The sequence below is a fragment of the Bactrocera latifrons genome, unplaced genomic scaffold (assembly GCF_001853355.1).
Source record: "Bactrocera latifrons isolate USDA-ARS-PBARC rearing strain unplaced genomic scaffold, ASM185335v1 scaffold_1, whole genome shotgun sequence".
Taxonomy (NCBI): Eukaryota; Metazoa; Arthropoda; class Insecta; order Diptera; family Tephritidae; genus Bactrocera; species Bactrocera latifrons.
In genome coordinates this window covers 1,541,005-1,566,652 of record NW_017534407.1, presented here as the reverse complement: position 1 = coordinate 1,566,652, position 25,648 = coordinate 1,541,005, and the positions used below count along the sequence as shown (strand labels likewise).

Below are 25,648 nucleotides of genomic sequence, written 5' to 3'. Positions count from 1 at the left end.
CCTGTAAGCCGCAACAGAGCGGGCCAGTTTGTCAGCCAACTCATTGACGGCTACTCCTTTCTGCCCGTCATCCAAATCAGTTGGTGGTTGCGATAGTTGCAAATACTTCTGCTTGAAAGATGTTCGCAAAACATCCTATTGGTATGGATTGCTTGGTATGTGATCCCGAAATGCCTGCTCGAACACCTTCCGGAGTTTTCGAGCCGTCAGTGTACCACTGGATAATGCTGCATCTCAGTGGTAGGTAGAGCGTGGAATCACTTCACCCCACCTTACTGCCGAGAGTAACTAAAACTAGATGCAGCGGTGCGAGCTCTAGCATGACTTCAAGTGCTGCGTTTGGGTAAGTGCATATTGCCACTAAAGCGCAGATGTAGACAGCTTCGCTAGTTAAAGGCATACCGAAGACTGCGTGGCCTTCGATGCCCAAGCTACCGCTCCATAAGTGACAATAGGTCTTTTTATTTATTGCAGCCACCTGATGATACTTGGCTTGCAGCCCTAGCTTCTACGGCTAAGCGTCTGCATAACATGTGAGATCATCAGATCTAGCCTTTGATCCAACACTGTCTAAACACCTCAGCTCTTGCAGCTACTTCAATCTGATAAAGTTTAACAAATTCTTTACAATAATAAAAAGAACTCCATTCGTTTCCTGTATCTACTGTTAGGTATATCAAAATCAAACCCTTCCATCCGCAATAAAAACCGGTCTACATAGCCGTATGGGACGCGGATATGTGTATACCAGAGATAATTTATTCCTGATGTATACCTAGCCAGATATTATTTCCCAAATTTGTTTTGTTTTGATTTTTCTGTTGCTATAACAACAACAGTAGAAAACTTGATTTTATTTTTTTTTTTACTCCTATTCGGATTGTCAATTTATATACAAACCTTATCAATAATTAATCCGTAATTGTGTTCAGTTAGCAGATATTAGATTGGTATGTTAGATTGTTATTTTCCTGTTTTTGAAATTTCAGCGCAAATTAAATATTACGAACAAAATACGCACACAACTTTGTTGCAACAATTATCTTTTTGCCTTATATTTATATTGACAGATTTTTTAATTAACATAATTCAAATACGCTAATTATTTATTTCCAATTTGGTGCTAAAAGAGGCACAATTAAGCAACTATACATTTAACTATAGGTATAGATGCACACATATGTATACACATATTATTTCTTTCGATTATTGCGTCAAAGGCTATTGGAAATTATATTTGAAGTTGCTAATTGTATAGGATTTGCTGACATTGTTTGCATAGCCACTCTTAATGTTCATCATACGTCCGGGTGGCTATTGACATACCTAGCGTATAAGGGGGCTCAGAACAGCATTTTTCAAAAAATATTCTTTAATATTTCGAATCACACAGGTATTTTTCCCAACAGAAATAAAAACAAGAAAAATCGTTAACTTCGAAGCTATAATACACCATCTTATAGCATAATGTGGTATAGAACCCTTTAGTCAATTTTGATTGTCCAGTATGTAGAAGAAGAAGAAGATAGCAGATTATAGCCTTACCCTGGACAATAATCTAAGCCAAATTTTGGGATGATATCTTGTTAAATAAAAAAGTTATCCATACAAGAACTTTATTTGGATCGGTCAGTTTTTACGTTTTAATAGTTGCAGCAAGATATATAAATCACTAAAACTCAGAACGGGATGCGCACACCGAATGAATAGACAAAAACAAAAAATATATCCGATCTAAATGGGGTTAGATGTTCGAAATAGCAGCCTTTTGATGGATAAAATCCGGGTCAATTCCGGTGCGCACAACTGGCTTGAGGACATCAAAAAAACTACGCTCCCTCCAGGACTGAAGAGATGGACCATGAACTACTTGAGCGGTCGTCAATTTGTACTGTTTCGAGGTAAACGAGAAGAATTAAGCAAGAGGTTCCACAGGATGGTGTCCTCTCTTAACTTAACGATTATCGCCAAAATACAAATACGCAACAAAATCCCCAAGTCGCCAGCCGGCAGCACATGGAAAAAAGGACAAAGAAACGTTGTTGGCAACATACAAGACAATCGTCCGGCCGTTCCTTAACTACGCCTCACCAATATGGTCGCCTGGATGCAGCGAAAAGTGGACGAGTAAGCTGCAAACTTGTCAGAACATTGCAGAACTCTGGACAATGATAAAATGCCTTTTGATGTCTCCCATCGAACACCTGCATAGTTAGGAAAAGCCTCCTAGGAGCGTTCTTAACTACGTCGATGGCATTAAACAATACATCGACCAGACTTCGGACGCAACTAACTTCTGACAAGCACTGACCGAGATCCACAGTGGAGCAATCAACATCATCACCTACTCTCTCAGTGAATGGCGACCTTGAAGTCAAACCACCACCCATTGCAGACGAAGAGCTCTATTTGCCGAGAGAACCTTATGCAGCTTCGTTCTTGATGCTGTAGCTGGTTAAACTCCTATTTATCCAGAATAGACCCCGAGAACCCAATATGTCTCCACATGACACTGGCCATCTCTTTGCTTGCCCCACCAGCCCTGCTCATCTGACACTCTGTTCTCTTTGGTCCGCAACCATCGAAACAGCACGTTTCCTGGTCCTACCGTTGGAAGACGTCGACAACAACTTACATAGCTAATCCTTACCATCCTAACGGCGATTATGTGCCCAATACAACAACAACAAACAAAGAACCGGATACAAAAACAACAGAAAAAAATCTTGAAAATACAAATTATTCATAATCAGTTTAAAAGCATTTTATTTATTATTTAAGGCAAGCTTTAATTTCAATGTGGAAAGTGTCGATAAATTGTACTTAAAAAAGTTATGTTAAAATAAAATCACAATTCGTTGTTGATTTGAAATCGCAAAACGGAAATATGTACCAATTTTTTAAATTATTCCACATACTCAATCACAAAATTTAAATATTTTAAATATATATACATACATAGAAGTATGTACATGTATATACATAAATATTTGTAGTGGCATATACATATATTACATTGGAAAGTTTTTAAAATATGTTTTGACATTCAGACTTGTTGTTATTAAAAACTTTGTATAGCAATTAATAATTCTGTGATTTTATAATATTTTGTTATAAATGGAAAACTACGTTTCGTGATATAGTATATATTGAGTTTTACTTAATTCGTGTCATATAATATTGCTTAAAGTGTTATACATATATGTAAGTATTAATGTATATAAATATGTATTATTTAATGTCTTATATATCACAATGTCATGGATATCATTAAACGTAGTAAATCTAATGAGAAGTAAAATATAGTTTGCAGAGCAATACGATCGATCACCTTTGTAATTGCAATTGAATACACTATTTTTTATTTGTCTTATTTATATTTTAAGTGTTTAGTATAAGTATTTAAGTTTTGTCAATATTTATTTGACTGGAAGATGAGCGTATTATCCATTGGTCAATTGTGTTACTAGTTATTTTTGTGGAAAACGTACTAAAATCTCTACAGCTACTCTTTATTTCTTTACATAGTTTAGAAATTTAATAAAGTTACTATATTTAGTCTAACGATATATAATTAGCAGATTATTATGCTACATTTTATAACTCGTTATATGAAAAAGCTAAGCTTAAATGTGTTGTGCTATCACTTGTTTTAAGTTCTCTTGGAACATTATGCCTGATTTGAACTAATTTTCTATATTGTTACGACTAATCAACAATTTTAACAATTAAATCTTAATTCCACCCAATTACACATTCATATAACGATAACCGCCACTTCCAGTACGATAATTATCGCTCAGCTTTATATACTGGCCCAGGAAGTACTGTACCGGTCCACTACGACAAATGCCATGTAAATATGCTACCAAATGTGGCGTCAAAACAGTTATCACAATGTAGGCCACATTCGGCACGCGACCAGTGTGACCAATTGGACAAAGCCAATAGCCACGACGCACTGCATCACGGGTATGATGTGTGACAAAAGCGCAAAGCAACACGCCAAATGTTAAAGATGTTTTAAAATAGTTTAAACTGGCCGTGCATAGGTAAAAAATGAGTATTACAAAAATTATACTCGAACAGTGTAGAAACGGACGTCGTGGCAAGTTAGTCGCATCCTATATATATGAATGTAATATTGAACATAAAATACATTTGCCATTTTAAACTATATTATCTTACCTCTAAGTAAAGTGAACGCGCTTCTATAAAGTGATCCAAATCAATTAAAGAAGATACGGCGAAACAGGTGAATATCAAGAACCATCCCAGTAAATTGCTCGTACGCTCATGAAATTGAACAGCAAATGCGATTCCTGTTAATGCACCAATTATAGCGTGTGTAGCATTATCGGCTAATGCTTTTAATAGAGGATGTTGCGTCAACTCAACAAAATTGTCTCCCAGCAGACAGGTGATAGTCAATAACGTTGTAAGCACAATGCGTACGTAGACCATTATATGGCAGTGCATTTGCAGTTTATAATAACAAAAATGTGATACGAAGTGGCTGGCTTTGGTTTTAACTATAATTTATGATTTTTATATTGGGGACGGATCAAAGTTTTTGCCGTTCTTAGATTTTTCGACACAGTTTATAGTTGTTTATCAAAATCGTTATTCACTTTCCTCTGCATTTGTAAATCAAATGTTGTGTAAGTTGTGCGTTAAGTTCCATAAATATATGCTTTGAAAAAAAGGCACTATTGCAAACGTTCAATTTATCTTAACACGTCAATGACTCACCTAATAAACAATAAATAATAAAAATTACAATTAGCTACAACCAAATAATGCTGCATGAATTTTTTTACCTGTGTCGATTTTTCAAAGCTGTGCACTCGTCACCTTTCGATTTAGCCATGTGCAAACTTAATGTGAAGAGGCGGTAATTCTTAACACCCTTCCACTGCTATTAACAATGCCCTAATTTACTTTTCACGGTTTGTGTACAAATTACCGCATTTACTACATATTCCATATTTTGTGTTGTTTTTTCACCGGCAACAAAATTCCTTGAACCTTGAACTAAACAGCTGTGTTCTGTTTTCAACTTCACGGTTGCATTCAGTGCATAATAATAAAGTTTATCAAAATATTAAAAAATACACATTTTAAATAAGTTTTGACTGGCTGAATTCGATATATTAAACGGATACATGATCCAAGATATAGCACAGAAACATCCTACCTCCTAAATTTAAATAAAGATCGGTAGTCTTTCTAAATTATCGATTCAACCAAGCGTTTTTATCTACTATGTGGCGCCAAATATAATCAGCTGTTTATAAAAGGATTTGAAAACTAAAATTAAATTATAATAATAATATGAACGAGAAAATTAAAAAAATGAGAATCCCAATTGAAGTTAATCAATTGGTTAAGAATCAGACTGATCATGGTAAAAGTATATTAAATTAATATTTTAAATTTATATTGGGTATCTTCTGATTGTAGGTATTTCTTGTGCGCCGGTATCTAATGACGATTACTCCAATTTGTTGGCGAAAGTTCCAGGACCAAAAGGTTCACCATATGAAGGCGGTGTATTCGAAATTAAAATTTGTTTTGGCACCCAGTATCCTTTCCAACCGCCAACTTTCAAATTCTCAACACCAATTTATCATCCGAATATAGACAACTGTGAGTTTATTGAGAAGTTTTATTTAAACATAACTAATTTTATTTAACTTAGCGGGTAAAATTTGTTTGGATTTGTTACGTATGCCGCCAACCGGATCTTACAATCCTGCTATTACACTAGAGTCAATGCTACTCTCCATTCAATTACTACTAGCTTCTCCTAACCCGGACGATCCATTGAATAGCGCAGCTGCGGATCTCTACAAAACTAACATTGAACAATTTAATATTAAAACACGTGAATTATTACAAAAAGGACATTCGAACCAAAAAAATTTCATATAAAAGGACTTGCCACAAAACGAATTAAATAAATCACCGATACCACTCAGAAAAAAAACAGTTCATTCAGCTGTCGTGAAGAAATACAATTCTATTTTAATGTCTTCATTTCCAATTTGGTCATCACCGTTACAATTATTTATTATTTAATCAATACATTTCATTTTATTTCAATTAATTTTATGTTGACAATTATTTATTTAGCAATTTAATTTATAATGGGCATCATGAATTATTTAACTGTGTATTCCACTTAAGACGATAGGTGTGCTTGTTTATCGTGTTCTACTAATTTGTTGAACATCACTTCTAAAATGTAAAATCCACAATATAAAATATGAAACTAAACGAATAATTACAAATAGACATGTTGGTTTTAAACTATTTGACTGTCTCGCTATAAAACCGCCTCACAAGTGTGTTTTACAGAAATATGATAAGTCTAAATAAGAATAGTTGTGTTAATTAAAGTCATAAAGGTATGAACAAACTTTTAAATACTAAATAATAGCAAAATAATTACATGAAAGCATTGTTAAAAAATTCAATTACACCTACTTAAAATGTTCTTATAAATAGCGCATATGTATCTCTTAATAAACGACTTAACATGTTTTGTGTTGTGTGGTTGCTCACAGGCTTACGGTGGCAGCGTCGGCAGTGAACTGACAACAGATCGTAGAAACTTTTTAAACTACAAAATAAAATCGATTACAGATGAATTTCATAGTAATGTAGAGTTTGATGGTGTACTAATAATGTTTAAATGTGTTGTATGAATCAGCACAGCGAAGACACTTTTTCGTTGACTTTGACCATTCTGACGAGAACAACACCACGACCCGACAATTATGAACAATGTAACGTATTTTTTTCAGTATTAAAGCGTCTATCGCACTGCCTTTTATTATTTCAGGATTTAAGAATTTATGTGTCCTTGTGTTTTTCGTAAAAGGCATCCAGGTATTTTTTGTACTCGGCTTGATCCGCCCACATCATTGCCGCCTGAGCGTTTAGCGGACTATCATTATTGGGTTCACCCAATAGCGATTGTATGGACAGCAGGATTGTGCGTACATCATATAGGGCCGACCATTTATCTTTCAATATATCCAAACATATACAGCCAGCTAGATCTACGTTTGGATGAAAACAGGGTGTCAAAAATTTTACGGATGGTGGTGCGTATGGATATGAATTTGGAAACTCCAACGAGAGGCGATACTTTTGACCCACATATACTGTATTGGCCGGACCAGCAATCGTACCAATCCATTTAAATATATTTTCACCATCGGGGAATGCTGATATACCTTTCTCTGTTGCCATCATTAAGTTCATCAATTCTTTTTGGAGACTATTATAAACATAGAAAATATCAATTATTAGTATATGTAAATATAATAATTCCAGACATACCGTTTACTAACTGCATGCCCATGCTTTGCTGCACAGGAGTTGGCACCTTGTTTCGCAGAGTCTACTCCACTATGCTCTGGACTGATGTTCTGAGCCATAATATTTTAGAAAACTGAGAATTTTTACTATATATAATTAATTTAATCACTGGCTTGAGCGATTGCAATTTCTGCAAAATGTTTTGAAGTTTTCGACGCCAATAAATATTTTTATTTTATTAGTGATGATGAATTTTTCTGCAACTAAGTTGTTTTCTCTATTTGATGACTTTTTTATTCTGCCTCTTCTCACATTCGCTGTATAAATTGACAGTTATAAACAAAATGGAGATTTTGAAAGGAGACAAATTCAGCAATTCAGCCTGCACCGCCTGCCGGGAATTAGCGAAACAAGTTGGAAAGTAATAAGAAAATAATAATTTTATTATTATAACATATACAATTTACAATTATTTAATTTAGGCTTAATAATTAAAAAACAAAAAAAAAAAATGGAGAATTCACTACTCAACAAATATTTATATAAATTATGATTATAATTAGTTTGTGGGGTCAATTGAAATGTAATAACATATCTGGCACTGAATGTACGTTTGTTTTATCACAACAGAGTGAAACAAAATCAATAAGCAACATAAAAGAAAACAAAGTAAAACTTCTGGGTTAAATTTGAACAACAGAGACACAATGGCTCAGAATTTTCAGGGAGTGCAATCTCCTACTTCCAAGAGTAATAATGGTAACGCAACGGAGAATGTTACACCCGAAAGTGAATTTGAAGGATTCCACAACTATACGGCGGCTGAAGTCTTTATCCAAGGATTGGCTGGTTTAGTCAATCAAGGAGATGTAGAAACTATGATAAGAGCGCAAAAGCAAATGTGAGTCCGTTTCTAGCTATTATTGATACTCCTAAATAATTGTTTTGTTAACTAACTATAGGCTACAGCGGTTTGAAAAAACGAATGAAATGATGTTAAACTGTAACCAGTTATCACAAAGTCGTCTTAAAAATGCGAATGATGATTTCAAAAAACATGTAAAATTACTAACTGAAATGAAAAAGGATCTGGATTATATTTTTAGGAAAGTGCGTTCCATAAAACAAAAGCTAAGCCAACAGTATCCCTTAGACTACGCCGAGGCCCAGCCTCAGCGAAGCAGTTTAGCAGAGGAAGCAGAAGATGAGACAGAGGCAAAGGGTGCCAAATCGAATGTAGAGAAAAAAAGTGTAGAATGTTGTACTAATGTTGAGGACACATCTTCGAAAACCAATAGAGATTCTTTAAATAAAAGCACCACAGTGGAATATGTGCAAATGGAAGAAGCCGTCGACAATGGCAAACCCATTGAAAACGAGTTAATTAAACGTGTATGCTCAATTGAAACCACGAACCCCAATGACTCTTCAGACGCTACATCTGAGGACACTGGCTAGGCAATACTTAAAGTCTATATATGTAATTTAGTATTAAATTAATATATTTTATTTAAAATTAGAATAAACAATATACATGATGTATAAGTACATAAAATATAATTTACATTATTATTTGATATTTGTATTGTTTTGGGACTTTTGAGATTAAAACACGACCATCGTAACTCAGCGAAGCAAAGATCCAAGGGTCTACATTGCTCCACTCAACGCAATAAACCGAGTCTTCATGTTGATCAAAAGTCTGTAATAAACCATCTGAAAGTACACGACGACGTTCCTCCGGCAATGCATCACTAGATGCCTCAGAGCTTACTGAACCGGCACATGTCAGCAAAACTTTGCAATCACTTGAGCTCGATAATATTAGTTGGTCATGGAATGTGTTAAATCGCACCGACCAAACCCAATGAGCGTGGTCATTACGTGAGAATACTGCTTCTTTTGGCATACGACAATCCCACACTTTTACTGCGCCATCATCACCGCCTGTTACAATATGGCATTGCTTATTTGGATTGCAATCCAGATCACGAACAAGCTGATTGTGTGCATCCTCAATCGACCAAGCACAGTGTTGCGTGTCACGAATATCAAACGAACGCACACTACAATCGTGTAAAGTAAAAAACTGATGTCCCTGATGGTGATGGGACCACTTGCCTGTGGTGAAAGAAGGTGAATTCTTTTGGGCATTTGGTGCTGCAGCTTCTGCTACAACACGCGTTTGCGATTCAGCACGGTCAAAAATTACAATTTTTCCATCTACTACACAAGCTAAAGTATTTTTCTGGCTGGGATGAAATTCAACAGTTTTCACTTTATCACCATATTTCTGAAATTAATTGGTATTTACATATATACACAAGTTGCTAAATAGCACACATTTATTTATTAATTTTTACCTCCGTATCGAGTGTTTCAACTTGCTGCCAAGGTAGAAACTCCATTTTTAAATTTTGTTCATCCACTTCCGCAGGCATTTCTAGCAATGCCGCTTGTGTTTGTACTTGTGAACCTTTAAGTACATTGTAACAGGAAGCAATCAAATTTTCATCATGTGGGCTACTATTTAACTTCCAAACTTCGCCAAGCGAATGTTCGTAGATCTACGCGAATTAAAAATAAATTGAGTTGCTAAAGACTTCTTTTTTATATGGATTTACCTTAGATTTTACATTAGCTTGCTCTTCATTAAACTCCAGTAAATGTACTTGATTGGTAGGTTTTAAAGAGTTTGTCGCTATAAAAAACCGCACCTCATTTCCTTCGCCGTATTGAGGAGTTAAGGCTCGAGCCTATTTAATAATATGATACATATATTTCAAAAATATTAAATTTTAATATGTTCAAATGTCGTACTTGCAATTCTAAGCCATAAATCAATCCGTTAGACTCCTCCATATCGTAACAAATTAAGAAACAGAGTTTTAACTATCCTAATATATTTAATTTTTTCTTTTTTATTATAATCAACAAAATATACATATATTTTTTGACAGTGCTTTGTTTGTTTATACGTAACTTCGAATCAGCTGCTACCATAAACAGCTAGCAGCGACCGCTTATCGCTAATAGCATACCAATTTTTTGCAAGAAGAAAACTGTAAAAAAATCGTTTTACCAACTAAATTTCATGTTGTAATTACAAATAAGCATTACAATATAGTGAGGATAAAAAACATGCCATAACAACAAAGAAAAGTAAAACAATTTTTTACAATAAAAATTTTCGGCTGATAAGCAACCGTCCACGGAAGTCTTTCGAACAATTTTCAATTGATATGGCATTACCTAAGAAACTTCAAAATTTGTAAACAAACACACATAACTTTTTTCGGAACATTTCGTTCGTTTTTTATCAAGTCTTTCTGGACGAAGTAAAATAAATGAAGAGCTGGTGACGAGGTCGCAACAAATTTTCCAACAATATTGATTTTCTCTCAACATCGGTCTCAATCAAAACAAGTAAATTTTCTTAACATTGACTTGAACGAGTTCCGCTATGAAGTAAAAGATAAATATATTATTCCTTTTAAAAATTAAAAAAATATATATATGTATATATTAACAGTTGGATGGTATAAACAGTTTTAAAAACGTGTTAAAAGCAATTTGTGAAGTACCTAGCATTAGAAAAGGCAAAGTTTAAAAAATGTCATCTCGCGCACTTAAGAAATTGCAAAGTGGTATAGAAAAGGATTTAATAATCGATGGCAAAGATAACAACGATGATGACCAACTAAGTGAGGACGATGATGAATTGGAAACAACACGGGGAAAGCACTTGAATCCCTTTGACCTGGTAAGTAATTCTAATAACCACGAACTGCACAAGGAGCTAGATATATACATATTTAGAAAGAACGCATCATCCAATTGGAACAGCTGAATGGTAACAATCGTCAAAGTATAGAGACAAATGACACGAATTCAAAACAATTGCATATGCAACAGACACCATTAATACTAGTCACAGGAACGGATGGTAGCTCCTAATAATACGATATAATACGTACTATTGGTGTTAAAAACCAATTCTAAAATGTTATATTTTACTCTGAAACTATAAAGTGCAAGAAAATTTTGACTGTATATCACTTTTGTTTTTCTTTTCGTTCTATGTTTTCATATTATCTTTTGAACATAACATTTGAATACCACCTACGTCACACCAGTTGAATCAACAAAGTTTCTCGGAGAGCGAAGTCAAAGAGGATGACAACGAAACGGAGCATGCCTCAACGGCGGCAAATCTACCAAGTGGGGCAGGTGGTGGTGGTGCAGCCAAACAAAAAAAGAAGAAGAAGCGCAAGAAGAAGGCAAAATACACCGGCAATCACATAAGCAGTGAGGATAATGAGGTAAGTTGAAAAACATAGAAGTGTGAATGAATATTATTTTGAAAGGCCCGCTGCCGTTCTAAACTGATGTTAATAGTGCACTAGGTCAAGTAAGCCAGGGTAATAAATATGAAATAGGATATAAATACAGAAAAGTATTAAGCTTTTAAATTTATACTCATAATTGTTCAATATTGCTTAGTATTATATATATAGAGATCTGAGAATGTACCTTTAATTTAAATTTATGTAAATTAATGTAATTTAATTTAATTTTACTATAGCTTACAGATAAATATCTAAGCGATATAGACTCGCTTATAGGAAAAGTAAATGATGCCACAAACCAAAACGAAAATTTGGAACCTCCTAGAATAGAGGTAGATAATTCATTGCTGAGAGTGGAACTAAGACACTTAAATCCACAAAATGAGATGCGCCGAACATTTGGTAAACGAGTTGTTAAAATTGAGTAAGTATTACTATTTAGTTGCTGCCATCACCAAGTCGAATAATTTATATCATAATTTTCAACTAAGAAATAAACGTGGCCGTCAAAAACCGACACTGAAGTGTACATATATGGTTACTGCCAAAGATTCCTGGCCTCGTATTCCGAAAAACGTTATCTCTATGAAAGCAGTACAGCCGCCTGATCAGTTGGCAGGTCCTAGCCGTGCTCACATTAATCCTTTAGAGAAAATCCAATGGTTTGCTTTCGAACACAGCGCATACTATCAGGGAATACAAAATTTATTTTTGCAAGCTGTTGAACGCACTGATTCAGAATTCTTTATTAGTTTGATTAGGCGTTGCCCATATCACGTGGATTCTTTAATACAGCTAAGTGAATTATGTAAGTGTTGAGCGAAGATGAGAATTTTTTGTACAAATGTATAAACTTTATATAAAAATCATATAACTTTTTTTTATTTATAAAAATCCCATGCATAGGTAAAATGACAGAGAACTATAGCTTAGCCACTGAACTCATTGAGCGCGCCGTACTTGTGCTAGAGTACTCACTACATCCATGTTTTAGTTTGACATCGGGCAATTGTCGTCTTGATTACCGTCGCCAAGAAAATCGGGCATTCTTTATTACATTGTTTAAATATGCGCAATATTTGGAAGCGCGTGCTTGTTGTCGCACCGCTTTTGAAATTTCCAAATTAATATTGAATATAAATCCGAAAGTAGATCCGTTAGCTATTGTACTGATTATCGACTACTATGCTTTGCGTAGCAAGCAATATGCTTGGCTTATAAAATTCTACGAGGAATACGATACCGTGCGCAACTTATCACAGCTACCAAACATGGCATACTCATATGCTTTGGCATTATTTTGTCAATCAGGAGGTTGGTACAATTTTTCATCATTATTAGTACTAATAAATAATTTTTTATATCTAATAGATTGTGAAAAATCAAACAAAGCTTTGCAGTACGCACTGTTAATGTTTCCTGGAGTGTTGCGTCTGCTGCTGGATGAATTATCTGTAAATACAGACATGCGTGTAATAATATCGTCTTACTTTAACTCTTCGATATCTGGCAGGTAAACTTGTTAATTTTCATTACCATAACTTTGTAACAATTACTATACTCTCTCTCTCTCTCTTTATCCCATAGCCAATCACCTTCATTGCATCAACTTGTGTCATTGTACGTCTGTCGTGCCAAAGTAGTGTGGCGTGTGGACAATATGTTGCCTTGGTTGGAGCATAACGTTAATACAGTTTTGGATCTTGTTGATAAAAAGGATGAAATAATTAACGATTATAACAAGAAACGTGCGGTGCGTTATGTCTCGCCGCCTCGCCCCATTTTACGTCATGTGATACTATCGGATTATAAGGAAAAGGTACCATTAGCTCCATTCCTCAGCACGGAGAAGGATCCGATAGTGATGTATGATCCTTTGCCGCCACTGGACTCGATGAATTCCTATGAGCGGTATATACAAGAACAATTTGATAAACTCTTACCAGAATGCAATGTTTAGATACAATACTTGTATTTAATATATTTAAACTTTGTACACAAGTAATGTTAGACTTTGTATACTAAGACGTAACTACAACGGAACTGAATTACTTTTTTCTTTCATTTTAAATTAATTAATATAATTAACTCGGAAAAAATTTGGTAATAGTGTACGGATTCAAAAACAAACAAAAAAACTAGACATAAGCTCATAGTTTTTAAATCATTGAATTTATATTTTTAATTTTTATTATTTAGGTTTTTTATTTTATTTTAAATTGACACTTGACAACGAAATAAATATTTATCAAGTTATCTTTATAAATTGGGTTGCAACAAAACCCTTAAAAGCACCATTAATATTTTTACTATTGCACCTATTCTCATTGACATTTGACACTATGCTTTTTACGTATACATTGTGTTTAACATTTTTTTAGTCAAAATTTTATTTGTAATGCATATCGTGCTTGCGCTAACAAAACCATTTTTATTTTTATTTTTTCGATTTAACTCTTTGGCTTTGATTAAAACAAAAGTAAATTGCAAAAAAAAAAAGTTAAATTTTATTGTTCGGCTGACAATTTATAAATATATGCATACTGTTTTTGTTAGCGCAGCGCCCTATATACAATAATTTATTGATCATATTTTATTATTTTATAGAAAATCATCGTCTAGCAGCCCGACAACCGGCCCAAACCGATCGGTTCTCATGTTCTTTGAATCGCTGATGCCGTCATTCAATTTGAATAATCGTGGTGGTGAGCAACAACAGCAACAAAATGCCGTTGTGGAAGCTGTGGCCGAACGTGCTAATGCTCTGCCCGCGCCACAAGCTAATGTGGGCCATGATGACGACGAAGTAGCGCAAGTGGATCGCCATCTTCAAGCATTAAATGCGAATTTGGAAAATGTCGCCGCTGAAGGTGTGTTAATTGAAAAACAATGTTGGAATTTTTCTTGGGTTAAAATGAAGCCTTACTCGAGTAACTTGTTGCCACACTCCAGATGGAGATTAAAACTAAAATTAATATCTAATTATTTTCAGATCCTGCCGCCAATCCTGAAGGCGGCGCTTCATATCGAGAACTCACACAATCGCTGACAAATATCGTAGATGCAATGCGTGATTTCCTGCAAAATTTCCGTATTGTCGAGCCCATGCAGACGGCTGATGCTGAAGAAAACGGCAGTTCCGAGGAAGACACCAGCGATTACTTCGATTGAATTGATGCCGCGCGCCTTTAATTGGTTTTCCTTTAATTTTCTTCTTTTCTGTTAAAATGCTTACTGCAATTCCATTTTAATTTACTTCGATTCTATTCAAACATTTTACTTCACTTCTATCAAAGTTTACAAGAATCAAGCAGAGAAAAACCTCTAAAACGCAGAACAAATACCCGTCGAATGGGAAAGCCTTTTGAAACTTACATTTTATAAAATATATTAACTAGAAAAAACTATATAAAAAAAATTAAATTTGATAAAAAAAAAAAAGATTATGAACAAAAACTCTAAACAAATTAAATAGTTTAATGGAGAAAGGAAGAGAAGAAACACTGCATGTAATCGCACTTTTACTTGATATGTAAACACATGAGTGTACGTAAAAGTACACAAAAAGAAATATGCATAAATTAATGGCTTTCAGAAATATAATATATTTAAAAGAAAAATAAATCAATTACTGTTAACAAATATAAATACATTTTAATTATAAACTCGCAGACAAATGCATGTGTGTTCTCTAATCTTAACGTCAGCACCACCAATTTATTAACTTTATTACACTTTTAAAAACTATTCATATACATACCACAGACATATGTACATACATACATAATTATGCTATTTATGTGCAGCATTTCAAATTGCAATTTAATTGATTAATTAATTAATCACTTTGATCAGTTATAAACAGCTACATTGCATGACACATGGAAATGAACTGTTCATGCCAAATTGCATTGGAAAGAAAATCATGTGAACCGACGTTCAAAGAAACAGCCAGTGACGTCTATAGTTGACGAAAACTATTTTCGTCTTGTTTTCTAACTAAAATTTGTTATGATAATGTCGTGAAACCAAATTTTAATAAAAATAAAATGTAACCCCTCAAAATAATAGTTTTATATACTTGGAAATCGACTCGTAATATATTTGGGGGTGCAAGCCAAGAATTATCAGATTATTGCACACCAAGATATTGTGAACAGGCATGTTGCTAATGGGTGGATACAACCTCAAAACGTTGAAATAGTATGTAATCAATTTCCCAAGGGGAAAACTCAGGCTACTTGTCGATCGGAATGAAGTTTGTGTAGGGAAAGATTTTGTTACTTGACGAGATAACTTCACGAAATTTGGTACGGATTATTGTCCCAGGCATAGGTACAATCTCCGAATAAATTGTTTAGATCGGACCACTATAACATAAAGCTGCAGAAACTTTGAATTTTTGATTGTGAATGTTATTCTATTTTCGGTGTTCTTCTAGTTTGGAACACAATTAATCGCTGGCGTTGAAAAGCAATAAAAGACCGTGTTAGTTATAGCTTTAGTGAAGTATGTATTTATCTTATTTGATTTCATAGAGTTTGCATCTTGTTACTTTTGCAGTATTATGTTTTTCATATTTGTTGTTGTAATGTTTTGGATGTTTCGTTTTTTTTTTGTTTTATTGATATTCAAGCAAGTATATATTTCTTCCATTTCAATGTTTTTATATTTTTGGTTTTGTATGTTGTTGTTATATTTTAACATGGCTGCAGGAGTGATCCCAATTTTGAATGTAATTGAAATTCATTGTTTTCTTGGATATTATTATAAATATTTTAATATACTTTATTTTTACTTTTTTTATGGTTTTGCTTATCTTGGGGATTTCTTATTTACTTAAATTATTGTTTCTTACTTTTTTGTTGCCTTTTTAGTTTATGCTTTATTATATATGTATGTGTATTTTTGCAAATGAAAGGAGCAAATTGAATTTGCTGCCTCAAATTTACGATTTAATTGTTTGATTTAGTGCAACAGTTTTCAATTCATCACCATTATTACAATAATATAAATCATTTGTAATCATATAAATAATATTTTTTATTATTAAATACTAAACTTGGTTTAATTTTTGTGTGTTCGCTTCATTATTCACATCATCTTGAAGGTTGTAACTTTTGTTGTTGATTTTCAAAGAAAATACGTTTATAAAATATTATATAAATTTTAAAATAAACATTTGTTTCAATTGCTTTCGCAGCATATTACGATTATGTGTGACACAATAAGTATGTATGTAATTATATCCATTTATATGTAGTATATGAAAGTATGCGAATATATATTCTTTGTTATAAATACTAAACAAGCATTTCAAGGGAGCGCACCGCCAAATATGATTAATTAACTTTTTTAAATCAATGTAATATGTAAAAAAAAAAAATGTGAGAATAGAATCTTTATGTTTGTACCAAAATGGTATGAAAAATTCATAGTACATAGTCTTAATATGGCATTGTACGACGACTGATGCTGTACAATTGAAAAAAACAGAAATTGAATGTATGTATGTAGTTGAAAATCTTAACACAAAGGGAGTGAGTGATTTATAACGCTTGGATGGCAAACCTCTTGGTATTTGTATTTACTTAATAATAGGCCTTAAATTTTGTTATTTGGGTAGTTTGCAAGGATTTTAGCATGTATGTTGATCTTAGATAATTTCAATTTAGTCACATTAACTGTTCATATAAGTTATAAAGGAATTTCATTCGTATAAATAAACTATATATGTATATGGTAATAATAATAATAGTTGGAAATGGGCAATAAATAAATGAGCACGTTTAGTTATTGTTCTGATACTGGTTTAGTTATGTGTGTTTGTCGCATTTTTACCGTGGCTTTTGTTTATATTTATTCCAACTATCACTCCATTGACTCGTGTCTACTTCAGCAGTTTCATTTAATTTCGCACTTCAAACATATTTTGTATACTCATCATAATGTAATTATTATATTATTAACTTCAAATAGAAAAAAAAAATTATTATTAAAAATCCGTGTGCACTTTGGCATTTTTTTCCGTAAATTGTTTAAATATAAATAGAGAGATAAGCAATGTTGAGCTGTATTCTAGCGCGCATATGCATTGCATGCTTACAATCTCTGTCATATTTAATATATGTAGTTCTTCTTTTTTTCATTTATTTTTGTTTTTCATTTTACTCAAGCAGTTCATATTTTGTTTTTATTACGGTATTCCTTTATTTAAGATATTTTGTATTGTGTTATTTTAGTATTCATATTCATAAATATGCCATATTTATTTTCATTTCTTTGCCGAGGAAGAGTTGTGGCCTTACGCATATCTTTGCTTCTAAATATTTATATTCAAGCACGTCCACACTGCCGCCTACATATACACTATAAATTCTGTTAAATAATATTTATTTGCTCCCTCCTCCTCACTTATCCTGCACCCTCAAAATTTATCTTTATTCATTTTTTTACTCCATGTGGTGTTGCGGATATACTATATCATGCAAGGCTACAACGCCTTCCAGATTGTGTTTGTATACTGCTTTATTCAATTAAAATGCCTGGAACGATAGCAAATACCAAAAGGCTTGTAGAGAATAACCAACAATTATCAATTAGCATTGAAACCCACCTGGAATACGTGCAATGCGTGCTTGGGGCAAGAAGCCCTTGCTTTGTGGTCCTCGTGGTGCTCGCGTGATGATTAATCGTGGCACAGTATCGTCTGCATTTAACTTTAAACGGGATATTAAACGGTCTGGACGATCGTTGATCTTCAGTACATTGCAAGCTGATGATTTGCCATTGCGCTGTATAAGTAGCAAAAAAAAAAAAAAAGGTTAATGGTGCATTAATGACATATGAGCATAAAAAATATAAACATTTCTATAAAATAATAATGATTCCACCTAACTGTATATAAATTTCGAATATCAGAGCAAGAAGAATTGCGGAAAATTAGGCTTTTTACTGACAGTATCGGTCTATTGTGAAATTTCTTATTTAAATTCAAAGATTTTTTTATATAATGCGCTCTCATGTCAAAAATTGGTAAAATCTGACCATACCATATAATCTATTCCATAAATATTCGAACTTTCGGTTGACTTTTTTGTTGTTATTTTTGTAGCGCCAGAAAAAAATTCTGGTGTAATTTTGAGTCATATCTATTTATCTATTATTCTATTATTTATAATTGGCCGAATAAAAATCCGGTTCCGTTCCGTTTGCGTAGAGCCGACTGTTGAGTGAACGGGATAACTTTTTATCGTATACATATATCGATGAACATGTAAGATGTCTTGATGAAATTCAGGAATTATCAAAGTAAAATGAATTTAATAAAATCATTATTGTAAATTGCATACGAGTTGGTCAATTCATTCTCATCATCATCAGAGAACGAAATGAGGATGTTAATTATTGAAAGATATTTCCTACCCAGACTGAAAGGATTCATGGAAGACGTTGTGAACGGTTACTCAAAGGTAAAAGGAAAAGCGTTAAATTATAAGTTTTCACTACTTTCGTAAATTACAGTTAAAAAAAATTGATTGTATTGTATGTACTAATTATGAACGAAAACAATGCAACAGCTGATTAATAATAGGGTGCCATTTTGTTTTTGTTAAAAAATGGAATTGGAGAAAAGAAAGTGTGTGAACGCTGTCCACGAATTACCTACAGTTAATTACAACCTAAAACAGTCCAGGGACTACAACTAACTCAAATCACTTTTAGAGTAAAATTTGCTGATATTTTTTTTGAAATGATGCGAAAATAATAAAATGTAATTACCTGATTGGTAACCACCGAAAATTCAACAGTATCACCTGGATGTAAAGCAACGGCATTGCCTTGCACCTCTGACATGTGAAAGAAGAGCTTTTTGCCATCCTCAATTTCATAATTGAGAAAACCAAATTGTCCTTTAATTGAATCAACAGTTGCACGTTTCTTTTGGCGTACAGCATTTATATCAGCAGCACGTCCGATTTCATCAATCCGGAAAGTGACCAAATCACCTTTTTGTAGCAAATCACGCTTATTTACTAAACTGGTAATTCCGAACTCGTGCTGTGTGAGAACACTTTGTTTAGTTTCATCCAAAACTTCAATAAGTCCAGCATATTCCTGTTGATCGGGATTGATGCAGCGTAGTGGACGTGCCACTATACCGTTATGAGTACCATCCAAAATGGCTGGCTGTGGTATGGAACCTTTTGGTAGTGTGCGTACATTTTCGGCGGGCAAGCAGTTTCCAGAGGCGGAAGTGTTCCCATTCGGCGATAGAGTATATTCAACCTCTTGACCCAATTCCAACCAGTTAGGATTGCCAACATAATTGCTAAAGTGAAAAAAGACTTCTTCATCGTGCGAAAGCGTCTCAATAAAACCAAAATTTTCTTTGATGACAGCAATAAAGCCACGGTAAGTTTGTCCATGTTCACCCATTGCTAAGTTATTATTGTCCAATTTGAAGTCTTCAATCTTTGGTGTGGATAGCAGCTGGGTGGAATTAGTCAGTGGTAAATAACCGTTTTGTGGCGGTAGCAACATACCACCGGTGTTGCCGCCGATGCCTACGTTAACACCGATGCCGGTATTAAGACCAACGCCGACACCATTGGACAGTAGCATTTGCTCATTATTTTGGTTGTGCATATGTTGATGTTGCAGTTGGTTCGTTGTATTGGTTAACATATGTTGTGGTTGCTGTTGTTGTTGTTGCAATTGTTGCTGATGTATTTGTTGCATTTGTCCAATTAGTTGTACATTTACAGCAATGAATTCTTTGTTTCGTTTTACCTGAATGGTTTTGAAAATGAAATGGATAAAAAAAAACACAATTAAAATTCAAAGAGGGTAACCAAGTTAGACCTACATCAAAATTATTTGCATGTAAGCTAAATGCTAAATTAAGAGATAATTAAGCAATAACTTCTTTTTGAAATAATTAAAATACCCTTTGTGGAATTCCGTACATCACATACTCACCAAGTAGATATCGAATCGTACACGATCTCCAATTCTTGGTGGTTTCTCGCAGTCTTTAAGGAAATACATTATAGTCTTTTTGACATCACCGTGATCATATGTGATCACACCGCCCTCTACACGATCTTGGGACTTGACGGGACTTTTGGGAGCCTCACGCGTTACAGAGCCTATGACAAATAGCACAATGACAAATAGAGTTAATTTTGAAGTTATTTTAAGTAAGAGTAGTATATGGCATACCTTCAATATTACTTGCCATTAACATCTCAAACTGCACAGTATTTGGTGGTAAGTGCTTTATGCGAATGGCATGCAAGCGAGATGTATTGTATGGAACACCAGGCTCTTGCACGACAGTAAATTCAACTTCGTCATTGACAGCAATTTCCCGGCTCTGAAAATTGAAAAAAGTTATTAATTTGATTTATGTATACTTATAGTGCCAGGAATATTTACGGTATCCAACACCTCCGTAAAGTGAAAAAATAAACGTAAATTGCGTTCAACACAACGTAAAAAGCCAAAACCGTCCTTAAGTGAAGCAACAACACCTTGCTCACGCTTCTCACCGGAAACCTTAAAGGTTTCATCTAGTAGAGAAATCGAAGTAGCACGCTGCAGTTGATCGCGTCTATCAGTTGCGAGCAAAAATTGTACCCAGTCACCATGTCGCAAAGTGAAGTCACCCTTCTACAGAAAGAAAACGTTAGATTATTATATTAAAGTTTTTATTTCTTGATGGATTTGTATTTACCTGGTCTTTGTCCCCAAAGGGAACTTCCACTTCGGAATAGTCCGGTGCGCGATACCGTATACGACCGGGCAATGGATCATTAGTTTGCCGAGTTGGATTATTGCGATCAAGGGGCTTCAACACCTGCCCTTTGTAGATCGTGGTATCTACGTCCTCAAATATAACTGATCCTGGTGCTAATCTCGTTATATTACAAGCAAATTCGCGACCCTGGTAAGCAAAAAACAGTTTCGGTTATTATATTATATAATAACTCATTATAAGGAAGGATACTTACGTTACGGGTTTGTATGGTAAATTCAACATCGTCACCTGGACGCAACTCAACGTTTCCCTCAGCTTCAGAAAAATGGAAGAAAATCTCTTTGACGACATCAGCACGTTCAATAAAACCAAATGATTCTTTCATGGAGCATACAACACCACGATACTTAACAGGCTGTGCGGGATTCTCCAAACGAATGTGGCAAGCACCAAGGTTACCTCTGTAACATGCGAAACGGTCAAAAATATTGCACGATAAGAAATGAAAATTAATGATAATAAGCAAATACCTTTGGTTAGTTGCAATTTGAAAACTAACTTTGTCGCCGGCGCGTAAATTGACATTTCCCTCAACATCGTCTTTGGTATAAGGTAAGAAAAAGCACTCGCCACGATTTTCATAGCTGATGCGACCAGTTGTCTCGTTTGACGAAAGCAAATTGTTAGCGCAATCAGTACGAAGTTCTGTTGTAACAGTGCCAGTAACTCGTTCCTCCGATAACACCTATAAAACACAATAACGCACTATGAGAAACTGTATATGCATGATTATCACTTGATGCTAACTCACCACTTCTGGTGCTATCTTCGATACTTGGCTTGCTATTGGCTTGCCTGTGCGACGATCATAAGTCATTTCAAATTCGACCGGATCACCGATTTTTAAGTGATCAATATTACCGCTGAATTGCGAGAAGTGAAAGAATAAACGTGCCTGACGCTCACAACATTGAATGAATCCATAAGAATGCTAAAAAATATATATTTGCATTTATATAGAACTAATATTCCAAAGGAAAGTTTGGCGAACAAACCAAAAGTTTCTCAATAATTCCAGTCTCACGAGTTGCTTGACTTGGATCGTTGGCAGCTGATGAAGAGCTCGATTGCGAACTAAATATGGATGAGGAGTTGTTACCGCCCCCGCCACCACTACCTCCACCATTGCTCAAAACGCTATTGGATTGGAACACACCGATTGTTGCCGGATTTTGAATGATCTCTGGCACCTCGTTAGCGTCGAAAATCCCAATCGGTGGTGGGTGTTGGGATATCGGTGGTTGATTTTGCGACTGAGACGGTGGCGGTCCCAGCGTAGAATCCAAAGTGAAAGTGCCAATTGGCGGAAAAGTGGTTTGAATACGCATGGCATTCATGTTGAAAAAGCCATCGCACGAAATGTTATCGTAGATGTCTGCAAAGAAAAACAGCACAAAAAAACATTCTTTTAAGATTTCCAATTTGTTAAATTTTTTAGAGTTTTTTCACAAACTATGTATAAATATACTATATATCATATGTATGTAAATATTTCCTGGTTTAACTCAACTATTAATAAGGTTTCCCAATTGTGAAAACGCCTCGCTGCTCAAAATGCAGGCAATGATTGATAAAATAAACGCCGTGAACGATTCAAAGACAAACCATAGATTACAGTCAGGGACAGACAAACACAGACACCAGGATCATTTACAAAGACATTAAACCACGCACACATAAATAAACCGCACACTACAAATTGCTTTTTCAGTTATTCTGTTTATAACGGTGGAGGACGAAGTTTACACTAAAATAGTTTAAAATTTTGCAATTTAACAGTTTCCAGGACACACAAGTTTCTAGTTTTTTCACTAATAATTCGGAAAGACGATGAGCAATTTAAAATAAATATAAAATATGAAATTTTTCAAAATGAATGTGACAAACTTGAAATAAATCGAATCGAAAGAACTGATCAGAAAATTTGTGAAATAACTTTGATGACATGATAGTAAATAATCAATCATTATTAGTAGTAGGTCCCTTAAGATGTATTGATATTTTCATATATTTCAATTAAACGTAAACCTAATTAACCGGAATTGACTTGGGTTTTTTCCGGCGAAGGGTTATTTTTTCGGAGATCCAACCCCGATGAAATCGGGATATTTAGTATTTATGTATGGAACTACTGTGATCAAATTGGAAGGTGAAAGGGGTTTTATATCCTCAATTGAGTCAAATCGGTGTCCTCGGAGTGGTCATGTGAATTTGTTGTTAGCAGAGAAAATATTTGCTTTTTGTCACATAAGTGTGAATTCTCAATTTTAAACTTAGATTACTATGTACATACTATATAATATTCGAATTCGGATATTTCTATATAAAAAAATCTATAGTAAATTCAACTGTTGCAATAAAAATACCTTCTTATGAAGTATAACAACTCAACTGAATTATATTACATGATGTCTTATTAAATCATGATTAATTATTATTGTAAGTAAAAAATATATTTAGAACTTATTTGAAGATGACATAGTTACTATATTGCTCCTATTGCATATGGTGCATGTTTCTAAAATTTGTATTTACCTTCACCGGTGCGGTAACCTTTTGATTGGGCGTTCATGTTGCTAAATACACGTGGAATACTTGTTGTTGGTAGTGGTAGTAGTGGTGGTAATGAGTGTTGCAATTGTTTTATTCGCTGGGTATACACTTTGGTCTTGTGGACTTTGGATAAGGATGAAAGATTTGAAATCAATTCTTACGATAAAAAAGCGCGTGAGTAAAATTCAGTCGTAAATCGAATTTATTTAATGTGCACACTGCACGAAGGGCAACAAATGAAGAAAATGTGTTGAGATGCTCGAAACAAAGTTTAATTTATAATCCTTTTTATGCACAATTGGTAGGTTTTTTTGAAAATGTTGTTTCGATTCGACGGTAATGTTATCTTATTAGTTTAATAACACGCTCACGTTATTATTTATGGAGGCAGTGACAGTTCACTGAAAGCCTTTCTGAATGTTTTTGTATGTATGTGTTAAATGCCGGAACACAGCGCGTTTGTTGGATTGTATGAAGAGAGCTAAGTAGTATTCTGTCAATCTCATTTGATTAGTTTTTTAAATGTTAAAAAAGTGATTTATATTTTTTTATTCGCCGTTAATTTCTCATTTCTCGCTCTTGCGTTGTGCCTCGCCCCCGTACGTTTTAAACTACTTTACTTGTGGTGTATCACTAGGATATTTGTTTGCTTTTGTTCTTTAGTTTTAGCTTTATATCTAGACAAATCTGATATACATATATTTTTATATTAAGAGAGATTTTTTGAAGATGTAACTAAAGCATTTCATAGTTAAACTTAAGCTGTAATAGCTTTGCTGCCGATTCGCTGTTTGGATTTTTGTTGTTGTTTTGTTACTGGGCTGTTGTTATTTAGTTTTTACGTTTTTTTTTTATCTACTATACTAAGCTTTAAATGTAGCAAAGTCTTTTTATTATTCATATACTACGTTAGTTCTAAGCACGTTTCCTTGCAGTACTCCAGTTTATTCCAGTGCTTCTTAAACTACAGGAGCTGCTCGATTAATGCTTTTATATATTTTTTCGCGTTTTAAGTCTGTTTTGCTCATATATATAAGCTTATTATTATCCACTTAATTAATATAAAATATAATATAATAATATACTATAGTATATATGTATCGAAGTCCTTTAAGATATCACGAATTTGTTTCAATGTTTCATTATCTTCATTTGCATTTGCTTTAGTTGTTTCTATTTTGTGTTGTAGTTTTACGTCTATTCTTTAAATTTTATTTTTTACTTCTAGTAATTAATTCAATTTAATTTAACGAAAATTTCTTTTGTTGCTGTTTTGTAATAATAATCTTTGTTTTTGTTGCTATTCCTTACTTTTTGTTTTATTTTATATTATAAATTTACAATAATTATCACAGAGTTGTTAAATCTTTCTTTGAATTTTTGTTTGTGTTTTTGTTGTTATAAACAGTTTTTAATTTTGTCTTATTTTGTTACTGATGCATAGTATCATTCACACATAAACACACTATAGGTACTAGACACATTCACATGCGCAATTCTTTAATAAATTAATTTAGTTATTTCCTTTCTTGTTTAATATATGTTATAAATTTCATCGGTTTATTTCTGCAGTCTGTCTAAATGGGTTCCGACT

The 25,648-nt window shown here is 33.8% G+C and overlaps 7 protein-coding genes across 9 annotated transcripts; 3 read left to right on the top strand and 4 right to left on the bottom strand.

The window, feature by feature from the left end:
- Positions 1-3,015: 3,015 nt before the first annotated feature.
- LOC108965386 (transmembrane protein C5orf28 homolog) lies at positions 3,016-5,038 on the bottom strand. Of its 2 annotated transcripts, none has more exons than XM_018927748.1 (3): positions 4,821-5,038; positions 4,189-4,752; positions 3,016-4,124 (listed from the first exon to the last, which is right to left on the bottom strand). In XM_018927748.1, exons 2-3 carry the CDS (start codon positions 4,477-4,479, stop codon positions 3,750-3,752), a joined length of 666 nt encoding a protein of 221 aa, XP_018783293.1. In that variant the 5' UTR covers positions 4,480-4,752; positions 4,821-5,038; the 3' UTR covers positions 3,016-3,749. The 2 variants fall into 2 exon arrangements, with proteins under 2 accessions (XP_018783293.1, XP_018783301.1); XM_018927756.1 differs by having other exon boundaries at positions 4,189-4,693.
- Positions 5,039-5,169: 131 nt separating this feature from the next.
- LOC108965408 (ubiquitin-conjugating enzyme E2 D2-like) lies at positions 5,170-6,109 on the top strand. The gene is made up of 3 exons (XM_018927781.1): positions 5,170-5,407; positions 5,464-5,649; positions 5,702-6,109. Exons 1-3 carry the CDS (start codon positions 5,335-5,337, stop codon positions 5,932-5,934), a joined length of 492 nt encoding a protein of 163 aa, XP_018783326.1. The 5' UTR covers positions 5,170-5,334; the 3' UTR covers positions 5,935-6,109.
- Positions 5,997-7,642, bottom strand: LOC108965402 (ubiquitin-conjugating enzyme E2 C). Its single transcript, XM_018927767.1, has 2 exons — positions 7,351-7,642; positions 5,997-7,288 (listed from the first exon to the last, which is right to left on the bottom strand). The coding sequence occupies exons 1-2, from the start codon at positions 7,446-7,448 to the stop codon at positions 6,859-6,861; spliced, it is 528 nt and encodes a 175-aa protein (XP_018783312.1). The 5' UTR covers positions 7,449-7,642; the 3' UTR covers positions 5,997-6,858.
- A 254-nt stretch (positions 7,643-7,896) lies between these two features.
- LOC108978347 (kxDL motif-containing protein CG10681) lies at positions 7,897-8,884 on the top strand. The gene is made up of 2 exons (XM_018948578.1): positions 7,897-8,230; positions 8,292-8,884. The coding sequence occupies exons 1-2, from the start codon at positions 8,037-8,039 to the stop codon at positions 8,785-8,787; spliced, it is 690 nt and encodes a 229-aa protein (XP_018804123.1). The 5' UTR covers positions 7,897-8,036; the 3' UTR covers positions 8,788-8,884.
- Positions 8,869-10,302, bottom strand: LOC108978338 (protein TSSC1). The gene is made up of 4 exons (XM_018948566.1): positions 10,150-10,302; positions 9,954-10,085; positions 9,693-9,896; positions 8,869-9,622 (listed from the first exon to the last, which is right to left on the bottom strand). The coding sequence occupies exons 1-4, from the start codon at positions 10,189-10,191 to the stop codon at positions 8,891-8,893; spliced, it is 1,110 nt and encodes a 369-aa protein (XP_018804111.1). The 5' UTR covers positions 10,192-10,302; the 3' UTR covers positions 8,869-8,890.
- A 337-nt stretch (positions 10,303-10,639) lies between these two features.
- Positions 10,640-15,199, top strand: LOC108979003 (transcription factor 25). 2 transcript variants are annotated; one of them, XM_018949557.1, is made up of 10 exons: positions 10,640-10,797; positions 10,862-11,092; positions 11,466-11,651; positions 11,915-12,102; positions 12,170-12,486; positions 12,585-12,992; positions 13,050-13,191; positions 13,266-13,589; positions 14,286-14,548; positions 14,671-15,199. In XM_018949557.1, exons 2-10 carry the CDS (start codon positions 10,943-10,945, stop codon positions 14,847-14,849), a joined length of 2,157 nt encoding a protein of 718 aa, XP_018805102.1. In that variant the 5' UTR covers positions 10,640-10,797; positions 10,862-10,942; the 3' UTR covers positions 14,850-15,199. The 2 variants fall into 2 exon arrangements, with proteins under 2 accessions (XP_018805102.1, XP_018805112.1); XM_018949567.1 differs by having other exon boundaries at positions 10,643-10,755.
- A 2,712-nt stretch (positions 15,200-17,911) lies between these two features.
- LOC108978997 (cold shock domain-containing protein E1) lies at positions 17,912-25,302 on the bottom strand. Its single transcript, XM_018949541.1, has 12 exons — positions 24,037-25,302; positions 22,497-22,876; positions 22,253-22,432; positions 21,972-22,186; positions 21,695-21,902; positions 21,418-21,627; positions 21,120-21,353; positions 20,904-21,057; positions 20,661-20,830; positions 19,461-20,471; positions 18,295-18,472; positions 17,912-18,223 (listed from the first exon to the last, which is right to left on the bottom strand). The coding sequence occupies exons 1-12, from the start codon at positions 24,071-24,073 to the stop codon at positions 18,207-18,209; spliced, it is 2,994 nt and encodes a 997-aa protein (XP_018805086.1). The 5' UTR covers positions 24,074-25,302; the 3' UTR covers positions 17,912-18,206.
- Between the last annotated feature and the right edge of the window lie 346 nt (positions 25,303-25,648).